The 14,215-nt window shown below is 42.8% G+C and overlaps 1 protein-coding gene across 1 annotated transcript in view; it reads right to left on the minus strand.

Annotated features, from left to right (window-relative positions):
• The window catches only part of GCN1 (GCN1 activator of EIF2AK4), a 61,649-nt gene that overhangs the window by 34,980 nt on the left and 12,454 nt on the right, over nt 1-14,215 (minus strand). Inside the window, exons 13-25 of the mRNA XM_074973255.1 lie at nt 13,670-13,768; nt 12,896-13,069; nt 11,344-11,496; nt 10,315-10,407; nt 8,363-8,438; nt 8,027-8,186; nt 6,437-6,626; nt 6,179-6,303; nt 5,629-5,807; nt 5,360-5,453; nt 2,508-2,621; nt 2,042-2,240; nt 1,005-1,160 (exon numbers count right to left, since the gene is read on the minus strand). Coding sequence (XP_074829356.1) covers nt 1,005-1,160; nt 2,042-2,240; nt 2,508-2,621; nt 5,360-5,453; nt 5,629-5,807; nt 6,179-6,303; nt 6,437-6,626; nt 8,027-8,186; nt 8,363-8,438; nt 10,315-10,407; nt 11,344-11,496; nt 12,896-13,069; nt 13,670-13,768 — 1,812 coding nt within the window. The remainder of the gene's footprint in view (nt 1-1,004; nt 1,161-2,041; nt 2,241-2,507; nt 2,622-5,359; nt 5,454-5,628; nt 5,808-6,178; nt 6,304-6,436; nt 6,627-8,026; nt 8,187-8,362; nt 8,439-10,314; nt 10,408-11,343; nt 11,497-12,895; nt 13,070-13,669; nt 13,769-14,215) is intronic.

Below are 14,215 nucleotides of genomic sequence, written 5' to 3' on the forward strand. Positions count from 1 at the left end.
AGAAAAGCTGGGAAAGCATTTATCTATGCAACAGGATTTGCACAACAATCTACTAATGAGCAAATTCTCAGACATTTGTTCAAATAACTGCTGAGTGGGAGGAAAAATGTGTATTGTGGTTGTATCCAGCAACGGCCACTTTCAGGAAAGAAGCTTTAAAATGTATCTAAATATTAATGAGACAGTACAGTTGAAACAGATGATATACTGCAGAGTCACAATATCACTGAGATGTTAAACAATGTACTGAAGTGGAAAGCATCATGGTCAATGGCTTACTAAACTGTAAAGAATAAGGGTACTGCAACCACAGAGAAGCAGACCGTGGTGGGTGAAGGACTATAGCACTGAGGTACAAGGTCTTTAAAATGATGAATAAAGCTGTATCTTAGATTTCCTCTAAAGAACTGTAAGGGTTGTATCCCAAGGTATTATACTGGTCATAATGGGACAGGAACAGAAAGGTTAAGTTAGATGGTAAACAACCAGAAGCCGGGATGAGCCACAGCTCACACGGCAAGCAAGCTGGGGCAACTCACCTTTCCCCCCCCCCCCCGCTTTTCCTCTTTTCGCTTAGACTAATATTTGCCACACTTAGTCAACACTTATGTTAAGCAGTGCTGAATACTAAGAATTATTCAATGTTTGCACACATTTATGAACCATGCTTACAGATTCCTCGGCAGGATGTGGGCCTTAGTATGAACTCTGGTGTAGCATGGTTTGCTTGTATAATTGGTTTTTGGTTGTGTTTTTTAAAGACGAAAAACTAACAAGGAATAATTGATAGCAATTTTATACTTGCACTGATTGTACCTGTGGCAACATGTATTACTGCTATTACTGCAACAAAAAAAATCTTAGGGAGTAAGTCTGGGGGTTTTGGTAAGTAGAGGAGCTTTTCTATCTAATTTGGGGAAAATAAATGTGACGTTTTAGCTCACAAGAGGCTGTACAAATATCTTTAAAAAAAAATCATCTGGAAAACCCCTAGCATCTCTCACCTGGCTCTCCCTTGCCAGTCCTGCTGGGGATGGTGTGTGCATGCAACAAGCAAACAACTCTGTTAATGGCAGTAGACAACTCTTCCTGGCACCAGGATTCATCTAATTCACACGCTGGTTTCATCAGGCGTAAGGTCACATGACTCACTAAAGTACCTAAATATAATAAAACAGAGTCTTTGAGTGGACTAAATACAAACAATAAAAGTCATTCCCAGAGGTAAAACATAAATCCCCAAACATTATCAACCAGTGGCGTAGGAGCAATTTTTATAGTGGGGGTGCTAAAAGCCATTGAACAAAGTTGTAAGCCCTGTATATGATGGAAACCACCTCAAGCCAGGGGGTGCTGCCGCACTCCCAGCACCCGTAGTTCCAGCATGTCTGTTACCAAACTTCCAGAGAGAAGGAACTGCTACCCACAGAGCTAAGGGCTCTCACACCAGCTGGATGAGAGTAGAGGGAACAGAGTACAAGCTCTCCAGCTTATGAGAGATGTCTCCATCTGTGTGCATTTCAATCAGATTTCAGGCTAAGCCAAGAAGATTTAGTTTAATTCTTTGATCAGAAATGAGCCGGTTTCTGCAAGAGCCATCAGGAAACCCAAGAAAAGAAGCCTCATGTATTCAAAGTTTCTCTCAGAGTTCTCCACATAAGGGCCATAAGTCAGTTGTTATCGCCACCTGATGGCCTGCTATGAGTTGCTAGTTACTGACCATTTCCACATCCAATGAACAAACATCAAGTTTGACATTTGGTACCCCTATTGGCAAGTTCAACAAGGTAGCCAAGGACTGAATGATGAATGCGTGCAGTCAAAGAACTACACTGGGGCAGATACTCCCATTCCAGGACAGATTGAGACATATCTGTTCTATTGCTAAAACAAAGCAGTGTTCAGAGCTATCTAGCTAACATATTTCACACTCTCTATTCACTTTAAAAGTTCCAGAAGAAACATTTACAATCCCATATAACAGAAGCACTCCCTGAACAGGAAATCTTTATACAACACACAACAAATTGCAGACACTAACCAAAAGTCTTCAGTCGAGGAGGCATGACACAGGAAGCTAAGGAAAGGAAAGCGGTTTTAATTCTGGGAGCAGCCAATGGGGATTTTAACAGTGGCAAGAAGGAGCCTATGAGAACTGGGATGTACTGGGTTAGACCAAGAGGGTTACTCTTTAGAACAGCATCCAGGAGTCCTAGAGCTGCTTCCAGTTCGCCATCAAGCTGCAAGAGAAATCATTGCAATGGTTACTCCAAAGACTATCTACAAATCAAGGAAGAGGTTTAATCTTTTGTTTCTGATGAAAAACTGCAAATGGATTATTGTCAGTTCTTACATTTTCATTAACTTTTCTTTTAATTGAAATGATTTGTTCATGTCAGTTTGCACAGGTGACGAAAGTGTGTTGAGTCAAAAGTATCAGAATACCATCCCCTGTCCCCACCCTAGAGCTAGCAGAGATCCAATTTCAGGCAAATTCAGTAACTTGCCTCCTTCAGTTGCTTTCTGATCTGAGACTCCTTCTCCAACTGTGCATGCAGCAACTCCTTCTGTTTAGTAGTCAGCTGCACCTCCTCCTTTATTCCTTTCTTCTTCTTTATTTCCTGAAGGACAGAGTTATTGACATTATTTGGGGACTATCAGCACTATCCTCTCCACACAGGCTATGGGGTGGGAGGGAAGGAGGTGGAGACAGAGAGAAAATGCAATCAACTCAAAATTAGCTACTCATAAGGCAACATCAAAACACTGCTTCAAAGGCATACAACTCCTACTCGAAGAGCTGGTCTACACTTGAAAATTAGATCAACCCAGCTTCCTCATTCAGGGGTGTGAAAGCTCCACATCCCTAAGTGACATAATTAAGGTGTCCTAAATCCCCAAGTAGACAAGGCTAGATTAGCAGAAGAATTCTTCCACTGACCGAGCTACCGACTCTTGGGGAGGTGGATTACCTAAGCTGATGGGAAAACACTTCCCGTTGGCATATGTAGTGTCTACCCTGAAGCACTGCAGCTGTGCCGCTGCATTTCAAACCTAGACAAACCCTAATTGCAGAATGAAGCTCAATGAGTTCACAACTCAGCAGAGCATCCCATCAGCAGCAAGGCACCAGTTTTGCCCAGCTTTTGTTGAGCAAGGAATTATTCAACGAACTGCACTTTCAGTGGCAATAGCTGTATGCAGTATTTCCATTGACTATATCAGGTAAATCAGAGGCCTCCAAATAAATCTGGGGGGATTTTTTTTCCAGGAAGTTATGCTTTCACACTTGAATACAGCTACCCAATTTAAACAGGATTTACCACTTGTCCCATACAACAATGCGAATTATTCTCTCATACAGACATAAAAAGTGTTTATTTGCTTGCTACGATTTCAGTTTATCACATGTAGTCCCAACGGCAGTGTTTCATATTACTGAGCTCTGGTCTTAGGTTGCATTTGGACTGGTTCTACACTGATCTTTGCTGGAGATGTCCTCTCCCCCCCTCAGCCCGGAGCTCAGCACTACCCCCTGTGACAAAGTCAGGCCGGATGGCTGCAAGAGAGTTCTGGAAGGCCAAGATATTAGCCCTAGAATGTTAAAGGCCCTTTTTCCTACAAGCCGAGAAGCTTTTACCTCAGGTCATTTAGGGACACCTGAATCCAATTAAGGGCTGCCTGAGACCTTTTAAAACCCCTCCTCTGGTGAGAGAAAAGGGAAGAGAGAGAGAAGTGGCTGCCAGGCTAGTGGCAGCAAGGAAATTAACTTCTCCAGGGTGAGAGGCTGTGCTCCTTCTCATAGGGGAAACAGCCAAACCTGAGTTCTTCCCCTAGCAGACACTGACACCCTGAGGCAAACAATAGGACAACACGCTGCCCCAGTGAGGGAAGGTATCCCCCTTTGTTTTTGAGTTTGTGAGACTGTTTCCTTTTTGTTTGGTGGAGGAATCACCCCTTAGGCCAACCCTAAGGCCCACCCTGAAAATACAGCCAAAGGAACACAGAAGGGCAAAGGCAAATGCTGCCCAGAGTGGGGCTGGATTTACCCCAGGCCCACCACCACCAGAGTGGGAAGTGCTAAGTCTGGAAAGACGAAGGAGGTACCTTGCCACACCCTGTTTAATAGCAAACTACTCATTTACTTCTGGATTCTGCAAAAATGCATTGGCTGTGTCCTTGCCATTCAGATACTGGTGATCCAGTAGGTAGCACCTTTCCTCCCTAATTGTATTACAGTATCACCTAGAGGCTCCAGCTGACATCGGGGCACCATTGTGTTAGGTGCTGTACGTGTACACACACATACACACACACACACAGTAAAAGGCAGTCTTTGCCCTGAATAGTTTACAATCTGAACAAGGGATGTAAGGTAAAACAGAGGCATAGAGGGGTGAAATGACCTTCCCAAGGTTATATGAAAAGTCAGTGTCAGAGCTGTGAATAGAACCTAGGTTTTCTGAGTCCCAGACTAGCATCCTATTCACTGGACTATGTTGCCTCTCCTAGTTCATACTGAACTACTGTCATGGCACAGAGTTAGAGAGCTGTGTTCCCATGGTTTTAAATGAGAAATCCTGAAAGATACCATGGCATCTTCACAAGGACAGGAGATATTAACCATGGTATACTGGACAGATTAAAACTCAGGTCACTATATTTTTGCCTCCCCTAATTCCTCCTAAAGTTTTAACTGGATACAGTATTATTCTTCACTTCCTGTCCTATACAGTTGATTGTTGCTGATTGTTGCTATTAAAGCAGACACATTTCAATCCCTAAAGTGATCCTTACATGTAGTATGTACAGACAGGTTTGTAAAGCTCTGTGATGGGAGGTGCTCTCCCAGACATTAATATCACATGTAGACAGAACTGATACTCATCCTGTTCCTATGAGGGTTGGGGCAGGTCATTGATCAAACATATGGCAACCTGTCCAAAAAGAGCCCTTTGATTAATTTGACATAATTCCTTCTACTCTGTTACTTTCCCCATAAAGCATATTCTGTACATACTGAATGGATCTGCTAGTTGTTACCAAAATGCAAGTTCCCGTTAACGCCTACTGAGAACCTATTAATAGACTGTTATACAAGATGCATGAAATAAGACATGAGGAGAGAAGAGACCCTTGCACATGCACTATATACTGGTTGCATTGTAATCATGTTCACGTCACTAATACTGCACAGCATATGTATGCATTTAAATCAATTGTAACAGCTGGTATTTGGACACCAAAAATTTACATTTCCTTCAATACACACAGACACCAGAGCCATGCAATGAAATGGATGAGCTAGGCTGGTCATTAAAACCTTCAGCATTGGGATGTCCTGCTACTATCGCCTTACCTCCTTCAGCTCCAGCTCAATGATCTGCTCCTTGAAAGAATAAGCTTTATTCTCCCTCTTCATGTTGGCCTTTTTCATGCTGTCTTGTTGTGCACTGAGAAAAAGGTATTTAGAGGAATCAGCACAATGAAGTGGACTGAAAAGGTTCCTGCTAAAAATCCACGAACACCCATCTACAAGCAGCTGCTGAAGCCCTTTACCCCAAGACTGGAAGCCACTGGAAATTGACTTCCACATTCCAATTTACACAGGGAATTAGAAGCCCTCACCTCTGTATGATGGATTTGTCAAACAGCTCCCCCTCTGGTGTCTGCATGATGGCAAACTCTTCTCGAGTCACATGGCGCAGAGCTGGGTTCTCCATAGAAGCTGAGATTGTGCTGATCAGCTGAGGGAGCACTTTGCGAGGTGAAAGTGCCGAGAGCGATCCCACTGCATTCATGGATGACTGCAAAGAAAAAAACACCGTGGTCAGTGTTCACTGAAACAGTCTCGCCATCTTATTCACAAGATTAAGTCCCTGCTGAGTTGGCCCAAACTATTTGTCCCGTAGGCCATTTTCTCCGAGCGAAGAGCTCCTTGTCTAAGGTGCTCTAGACACCTCACCCAGGCCTAGAACTCAGTCACTGGCGCATCATTTCCCTTTCATCTCCCAGCAACTTCCTATGGAAAAGGTTTTTTCATTCCTGCACTCTTTCCATCCCACCCATTGCAGAACAGAGCTCTCTCCCGATGAACCACTCTGCCTCTCTCATCACCTCCACCCTTTGCCCCTAAGATGTCCCTGGAGATAGTTCAGAGAAAGCAAAAGCTAGTCACCTGGTTTATGGGTGTCTGGGTGGTGACTCTGGGTAGAATTTTATCCAGCTGTTTGGTAATGAAGTCTTCAGGGTCTATCTTCATCTTGATAAGGAGGGCTGGCCAAAGCCCAGACTGCACCTCCACTGAAGAGATGTTTATGGGAATACATAGGCATAATAAATACAGAGCAGGGACTGCTAAGAAATCTAAGCAACCCCACAGGCACCCCTCACCAACACCTAATAGCCAGTAGGATGGTCTTGTCCCTTCACTCACCCAAGGAAGGATGATGGCTCACTAACAACATCTCCAGTGCCAGATTTTCTGTCTCAGTACGGTCCACCTCCTGCCCTGCTACACCTGAGATCACACACAGTGTCTCCTGAAGCACACGAGGGGGTATGTATGCTTTCCCCAGCTCAGACAGCTCTCCAGACTCTGTCACCAGAGCCTCAATGGGCAGCACCTGAACAGACAGAACTTGCTATTAACCCATCAGAGCACATGTTCCAAGGCCTTGCTACTTCTCCCCCCAGCACAAATAAAATTGTATTGGAATAAAAATAAACTGCCTTAGATAATACTGTGAACCTGCAGACTATGGAAGAAAGAAGGGATAAAGGCTGGTTCTGTGGTTGAAGCACAGAACTAAGAGCAATGTAAAGGAAAGAGAAACAAACTGAGAAAGGAGGGTTATTCTGAACCCAACCAGTGGGGAAAGGCAGGATAAAATAAGTCACCCTCCTAGAGGATGGATTTGGGGACGTTCACTCTGACAAGTACCTCCAAACTGTATAATGTGTAATTCCCCACAAGGTCCTTAACCAAAAAAACTTCTGCTAAGCATCTTGGATCCATCTGACATTGGGAGGGAATGCCTAAGTGAATTAGGAGCAGAAGTCCCACTGAAAGTCATGTAGGTGCTTTTGCAAAACCCATCTATGGTGGTTGGATAATGCAAATCAATTTACTTTATAACTACGCACAGTCACAGCCTAGCAAATAGTGTGTTATATTTGGTCTCTTATTTTATTATTTTTTCATTTCTAAATAATTACCAATAAAATGTGCATATTATACATAATTTTTAAAGATAGTTCAGATGCTCTGTTCAGGCTATTAGCTAAGGGCTGCTACTAACCAGCACACTGAGAAAGGGAACAGAGTACTCTGGCCTCACCAAGGAGACAGAGAAAATAATAAGTAACTACTTAGACAAAAAGAAAAGGAGTATTTGTGGCACCTTAGAGCCTAACCAATTTATTTGAGCATAAGCTTTCATGAGCTACAGCTCACTTCATCGGATGCATAAAAGTGGAAAATGCAGTGAGGATATTTTTATACACACAGACCATGAAAAAATGGGTGTTTATCACTTCAAAAGATTTTCTCTCCCCCCATCCCACTCTCCTGCTGGTAACAGCTTATGTAAAGTGATCACTCTCCTTACAATGTGTATGATAATCAAGGTGGGCCATTTCCAGCACAAATCCAGGGTTTAACAAGAACGTCTGGGGGGGGGGGGGGGGGGAGGGGTAGGAAAAAACAAGGTTACTTAGACAAAAGAACACAGGCACATAGAAGGTGGAAGTCTTCCTCTCCAAACAGAGGCATAGGAGGGATAGTGAGGACAACTGGGGTCACAAGGAAAGATAAATCACCTGAAAGGTCCTGGACACCTTATGGAAGTCTAGTAAGGAAGGAGTGGTGTTATGTGGGATCATTAACATAACATCCTTTATAAAGCCAAAATTCTGGTTTTGACATCATGTTGTGCAGCAACATTAATAGTAAAGGGATTACAGAGGCTAAATCTGCATGACACCAGAAACTAGTGGCAAGGGAATAGACCTGGTGATCATTCACCTTATGAGACTTGAGAACTGTTTTCAGCTCCTCCAAGATCCCATAGGCCAACTTGTACCCTCCAAGTGAAGACAAGAGTTTCCTAACCGTCTTCTGGGCATGCCTACGAACATGCCAGTTCCGGCTCAGCAGTACTGCAACAAGGGCTCGGTGATACTGTCTGAAAACAGAGAGAAACAAGTTCAGCAAGGGAGCTAGTCATGCAGAACATTCAGACATGTAGATACAAAAAGTCCAGCCTCTCCGTGTAAAGTCCCAAGACCTCCCTCTCCACTGCCTGCGTTAATATTTCAGCAAGTTAACTGCATCCAATTAAAACAGACAATTTCTACGTACTGAACTTTATTTTCAGGGAGCCGATGTGCATGATCCAAGAGGAGGCGCTCAGTCAGCTGCAATACCGTGCACATGGCTGTAGAGAAACACAAGACAAGTAAGACAAATAGCGTGAGGGCTTACTTACTGTGGGTTTAAAGAGGCTGGATCTTAACCTATGAGCAGACAAAGAGTACACAGGACACTTCAGAACAACATATCTGAAAAACCAATCCTTCCATAGCTGCCAAGACACATCCTCTACTGATCCTTTGTAAGGGGTAACAGTATCACAAGCAACTAAGATTTTGTCCATACTAGAAGTACCAAATGTAACTGAACAGGACTGTTACTAGCAGGGGTCTAGCATGATTCCTCCGAGCAATGTGAGTGGGGACAATTTTTGTCTGATAACGGGTTATAGAAACTGGGCTATAGACAAGACCTTGTGTGCCCTGCGACATGATGGACCTAAAGTCTGCAGCAATGCCCTAGTATCTGTGGCATTCTGGTGCAGCTTCATTCAAAAATGAGCATATGCTACTATTGCTACAATAGTCTGTGCTACTTAATTTAGGCCATCCTCAGATTTTCTTTTTCAGCATGCCCCTCGTTTTTGTCTCAACAACATATAGCTGCATGATGGAAGATGTCGAGAGACGCTGGAGGTTTTGGCACTTGGATAGGGGGAAAGTGGGGCTTTTTGGCAACCAGAAATGGTTTGGCATTGTTAAGCAACTTAGTTGGCTCTTTCTGCTTACATAATCTGTAGTGAAATATTTAACAATTGGTCACTTACACTGTCAACGTTAGGCTCCAGAGTTAAAATGTAATTGCAATTAACAGTGGCTGTTCAAGTATCTGAGGGATATTATTTCAGGCTGTCTGCAGACTCAGGAGGATCTCTGTTAGTGTTTCCAAAGTTTCCTTCACAACAGCGAGAGCAGGAAACTTCTTCTTTTAAATGAAAGCTTAGATTCTGAAGCATAATTTTATAGTAAAGGGTGGATTCTGCAGCAGCACAGAACATATGCGCCCTGGCTATCATCACATCTCTATAATACTGTTTTGCTATCATTGTCTTGAGAAAAAAATCCCTGTCCATACTAGTCAGGGAAACAACACTAGCACCTTGTTCGTGATCGCCATGTTCATAGAGTTGTTGTGTGCATAGCTCTGCTCTCAACAGGAACAAGATGACGAGTACAACATCTTTCAGCAACACTAATGTCATCAGGAGAAAAGGAGTACTATGACTCCTGAACTGTGATCATGGTGAGTGAAGGAGAAATAATACTACTTCAAATTTAGAAAGATTTACATCTTCAAAGCTCTGCACTCATAAAATCACTTTGAGAACTAATTAATCAGCTCATTTTCAAATATTTTGATTGAAAAGGTCATGTTTTTCTGGACACGTTCTGTTAATTTTTCTTTTAAATCTTTTTAATTCATTTTGAACATTGGAGGACAAAATGGAGACAGCACTCACTATAATTTATAGCGCAACAGATTTTCTGTCTCCCAGATTATTCCTCCTCCACAAATCTCTCTCTTTCTCCCATACATTTTCTTTCCCAACACACCACTACTTCTCCCCTTTTTCGCTTTCCTCCACCAGACATCACCCTTTGGGTTTCTCTAAACTAAAATTTGTGATAATCTATGACTGCTCTAGATACTCCACAATTATTTCTGTCATGGAACAACATCTGTTAAATGTTAATCTAGACACTTCACAAGGTGTTTCAAAGTAATCGGTAACCAACAAATTCACATTAAAAGAAGGATCATCAGTAGACTAGATAGGCCCTTTGAGAGAGCAGTCTGTTCACTTTAGTCTGAAATCTGACCCTGTGAGTGTCAGACAATATGGCTAATAAGCAGCAGAAGCTCTTGTAAAGTCCCAAATAACAGGATTAAACAGGAACGGGATATGTACGAAGGAACTCTGATCACATTTAACAACTCACCTTCCTCTGATGCAGACTGCAAGAACTTCTCAGAAGTGAATATTTGCTTTTTCTCATCTAGAATCAGCTGCCAGAAACCACTCAGCTTGGACTCTGAGAGAGAGAGAGATTGATTGAGATTCTTCCATCAAGGTAACTCAAAATAAGGCCAGATTTACCATGCAATTACTTCTTTCATTGAAACATAGTTCAATCCTGTCTCTTAAATTGGGGTTCTCTGCCTTCACTGCTCTTCAGGTATAAAACTACCACAACTTTCCGCTATCGCAGAATGTATACCACCTACACACCCACCCACAGCCCTGTTACAACAGCACTTTCTACTACAGACATTTACTTATGAACCAAGAGATTACAAGAACTAGAAAGCCCCATTTACACATGCATCTCTGCCTCATCCAGACTTTCCGAGGACAAGTCTTCCAAGTGATCCAAACATTGAAGGGGAGGAGGGAACTTGCACGTCATGTTTGGTAGACAGGGAGGAAGCTGTATAGAAGAGTTTTGCCCTAGCAGATACCTGAGTTTGGACAGTTCTTGGAAAGAGGCTTTGGTGGCAGTATTTAATTGGAAGCATATAATCTTTGCTACTCTAGTGGATGGTGGCGTCCCCAGCTACTTTAGAGGATCATTTCCCAAGTTTCCAATCCCACCACGCTCCAAAGAGAGAAAAAGTGTTACAAAAGAGAAAGGACGTTCTTAATGCTGGTTTAATCAATGCCTCAGTCAATAATTATGGGAATTTAACACCTACGTGAAGATTTTCTGTAAAAAGAGAGACCACTAAAAAGGCATGCTGCACCAACTAAGGCACTGGAGGCTGGGATTTTCACAGCTATGGCACAGTAACAATTCTGCGTAGTCTCACTTACATGAGATCTGCCTGCATTAGCTCCACATGGGATAAATCTTACCATGGTTTATACTTTAACTAGCTTACAAACAGACAAGGATTCTCTATGAGGAAGCAACAAATATCACAAATCCACTGTCACTGTCCTGGTAACTTGTTCATTTGTGGGCTCTTACCAGTTAGTGCATCAGCCAAAGACATCCTACAGATCAGCAAAGCAGAAGCAACTCCTTCCGTTACCATGGAAACCTGCGTACTTTGAGATGCAGACTTTTCCACTGTCTGGATAAGCATTGGTAATAAGTCCATTGCCTGTAATAACGTGTCGCCTGAGGAAACAGGAAGAGATAAGAGGCAAGAGAAGGTGGACTTCCTGGATCTACACTGAAAGATTCTAACAACTCTTCTGTTGTCACAAATCCAGTTATGGAAATGAACTAGAGAGACCACTGGGAAAAGTCTACATCTCCAGAACAGACAATCTGCCAAAAGGACTCTAGTTCCTTACATCACCACTGTAATTAAATTTTAAGCCACGGCAAACAGAGGCACTTTCCCACTCCTCCCTCCTCAGTAACATGCTGCCTTCTCTCTCTCTCTGAATTTCTGTTCACAAGTGAAAGATTCTGATCCAATGCTACACAATTACTCATCCACTCAAATTCCACCCAGTTTCCTTGCATTTGACAGAGAATGTTTCCTGAACAGAGTACGTTTTCTGAAACGAGGCAAAGTGGACTTCATTGGAAGGTCTGTGAGCACCCCTCTCATCTCAAACAATCAAAAAAGTCACAGGATTCTACCTTTGGCTTTCAAATTTAAATATCCTTTAAATTAACACTCAAAACTACCTACTTTTTTAAATTTCCAAAACAAGATGTAACACAAAATACTATATACAAAAAGAAACATTTCCAAATATGTATCACCACAAAACTCCGAAGTCAGTCAAGAAAGAGTGTTTTAACCATAAAAAAATCCAAGAATGAGATCAATATCTTTATATTCTTCATATTTATCAGTTGTTTGGAAAAAAAAATTCTCAAGGTTTGCCAGGTAGGTCAAACCAATGGCACAATCAGCAAGGTGAATGGGTAATTTCCATTTTTGTAATATTAATGCCTTGATTCCTGATCCCATGAGCAGTTGCACACAAGCAGACCCATGCACCCCGATGAAGCCCCAACAACTTCAGGGGTTTGCCTACATGGGTCTCATTGCAGGATCCTAGCTCTCGTCACTAATTTAGTTCTCAAAATATTTGCTTCTGCCCTCATAAAAATAGACAAGATTCCTGGTAGACAGAAATGCAGGGTTCACTTAGAAAGTCCAAATTCAGTCACTCACAATGAGAAAATGAAGGCAGTTCCACAGTATCTGTATAATATTTGCATTTATTGTTCAGCTACACCAACGCTGATCATCTCTTTGGTTTATACGGTTTCAGTAACAGTGGATTTATTTAAACGTATATTATATATTTTATTTAGACTACAGAGACTGTTACTCTACAGTATGGTGGATCAAATTTTGAGTCCACAATGATGAGGGCCAGTGAAAGCAATTCTCAAAGGAGCACCAAAAGTTTGCGGTTTCTGAAGACCTTCACTTCAGAAACAATTTGCCCACACAGAATCTATCTATATCCCTGCAATGATCAGTTTACACCTAGAAGAATGAGATTCAATTACCCTGCGTAACTGTAAGAGTTATGATCGTAAAGTTTACCTTTGAAAGAGGCTAGCATGCATTGCAGGTAGGCATGCCTCACAGCTGAAGTAGAGGTTTTAAGGCTGAAGGCTTTCTTTAACCACTCTACAAGCTTCCTGGGAACTTCTGTGGTGAACCGATTACACCAAAGAGCAAGGACAGAGACAGCATGTACTAAAGTGCCTTCATGGACTGGGAAGAAATGCAGAGAAAGTCAACACAGCTATCTCAAACCCACGAATGCAGTGACAAGGTAGCAGGAAGATGCTGAGGAGTGATGGAAAGGATAATCCATCGCTACACTTCAAACTGAACTTACATAGCATATTTTCTCTACAAGGCTGCTTTATCACTATAGAATGAGGGTCTATTCCAGCGGTTCTCAACCTGTGGGTCGGGACCCTGTTTTAATGAGGTCGCCAGGGCTGGCAGTAGACTTGTTGGGGCCCGGGGCCAAAGCCGAAGCCCAAGGGTTACAGTTCAGGTTACAAGCCCCCCAACCTGGGGCTGAAGCCTTTGAGCTTCAGCTTTGGAACGCCCGCCAGGGCAGTGGGGCCCAGGTGGGCGAGCTCAGGCTTCAGTCCCCACTCCTGGGGTCGTGTAGTAATTTTTGTTGTCGGAAGGGGGTCGCAGTGCAATGATGTTTGAGAACCCCTGGTGCACACAAAGGATCCAGTAACTCAACAGCTGTGTATCAGAGTTATCTTCAGCTAAACATGGTCTGCACCAAAATCCTACTCTGGCTTGAATGAAGCTGGGCAGGATCCAGAACAAAGAAAACTGTGTCCTCACCTTCTTGTTGCAGGAAAGGGATGAAAAGTTCAGCCATGGTTCCACTCAGAGCTTGACTTGAAGATCCAGAAACCACATGATGACTAAAACTGCCAATTCCTAAAACGACAAAACCCTCCCTGGTTTGTGCCCTACTACAAGAGTTACTGCAAACCAAACAATGTAGGCTACAACCAACACCTCATAGCTCAATCCCATTCAACTCTGCCTGTCCAAATTTCTCTCCATCGCCGCACCAGTTCTGGATTTAGCCGTCCACCAGGTTCTGTAGCTGCAGGACCTCTCTCTAAATTTCAATCATTGCTTCAACCACGTAATCCTCATTCTTTGGCTACACATTTTAAAGCTTTCTGAATTCCACTGGTCTCTAATGGCCACCAATAGCCATCAACCTACTTAAAGAGCAGAAGGCCATTAGCCTGCAGGCAATAATATGTACCATCACCCAAGACCCTCTAGCCATGGCTGGTTAAGAATTACTGGGCTGGGAGCTCTCAGCCCAGACACTGATAGCTCACGTACTCATCTTTCTGCTAAATCTGTTCC

Source organism: Natator depressus, chromosome 15 (assembly GCF_965152275.1).
Source record: "Natator depressus isolate rNatDep1 chromosome 15, rNatDep2.hap1, whole genome shotgun sequence".
NCBI classification, from domain to species: Eukaryota; Metazoa; Chordata; order Testudines; family Cheloniidae; genus Natator; species Natator depressus.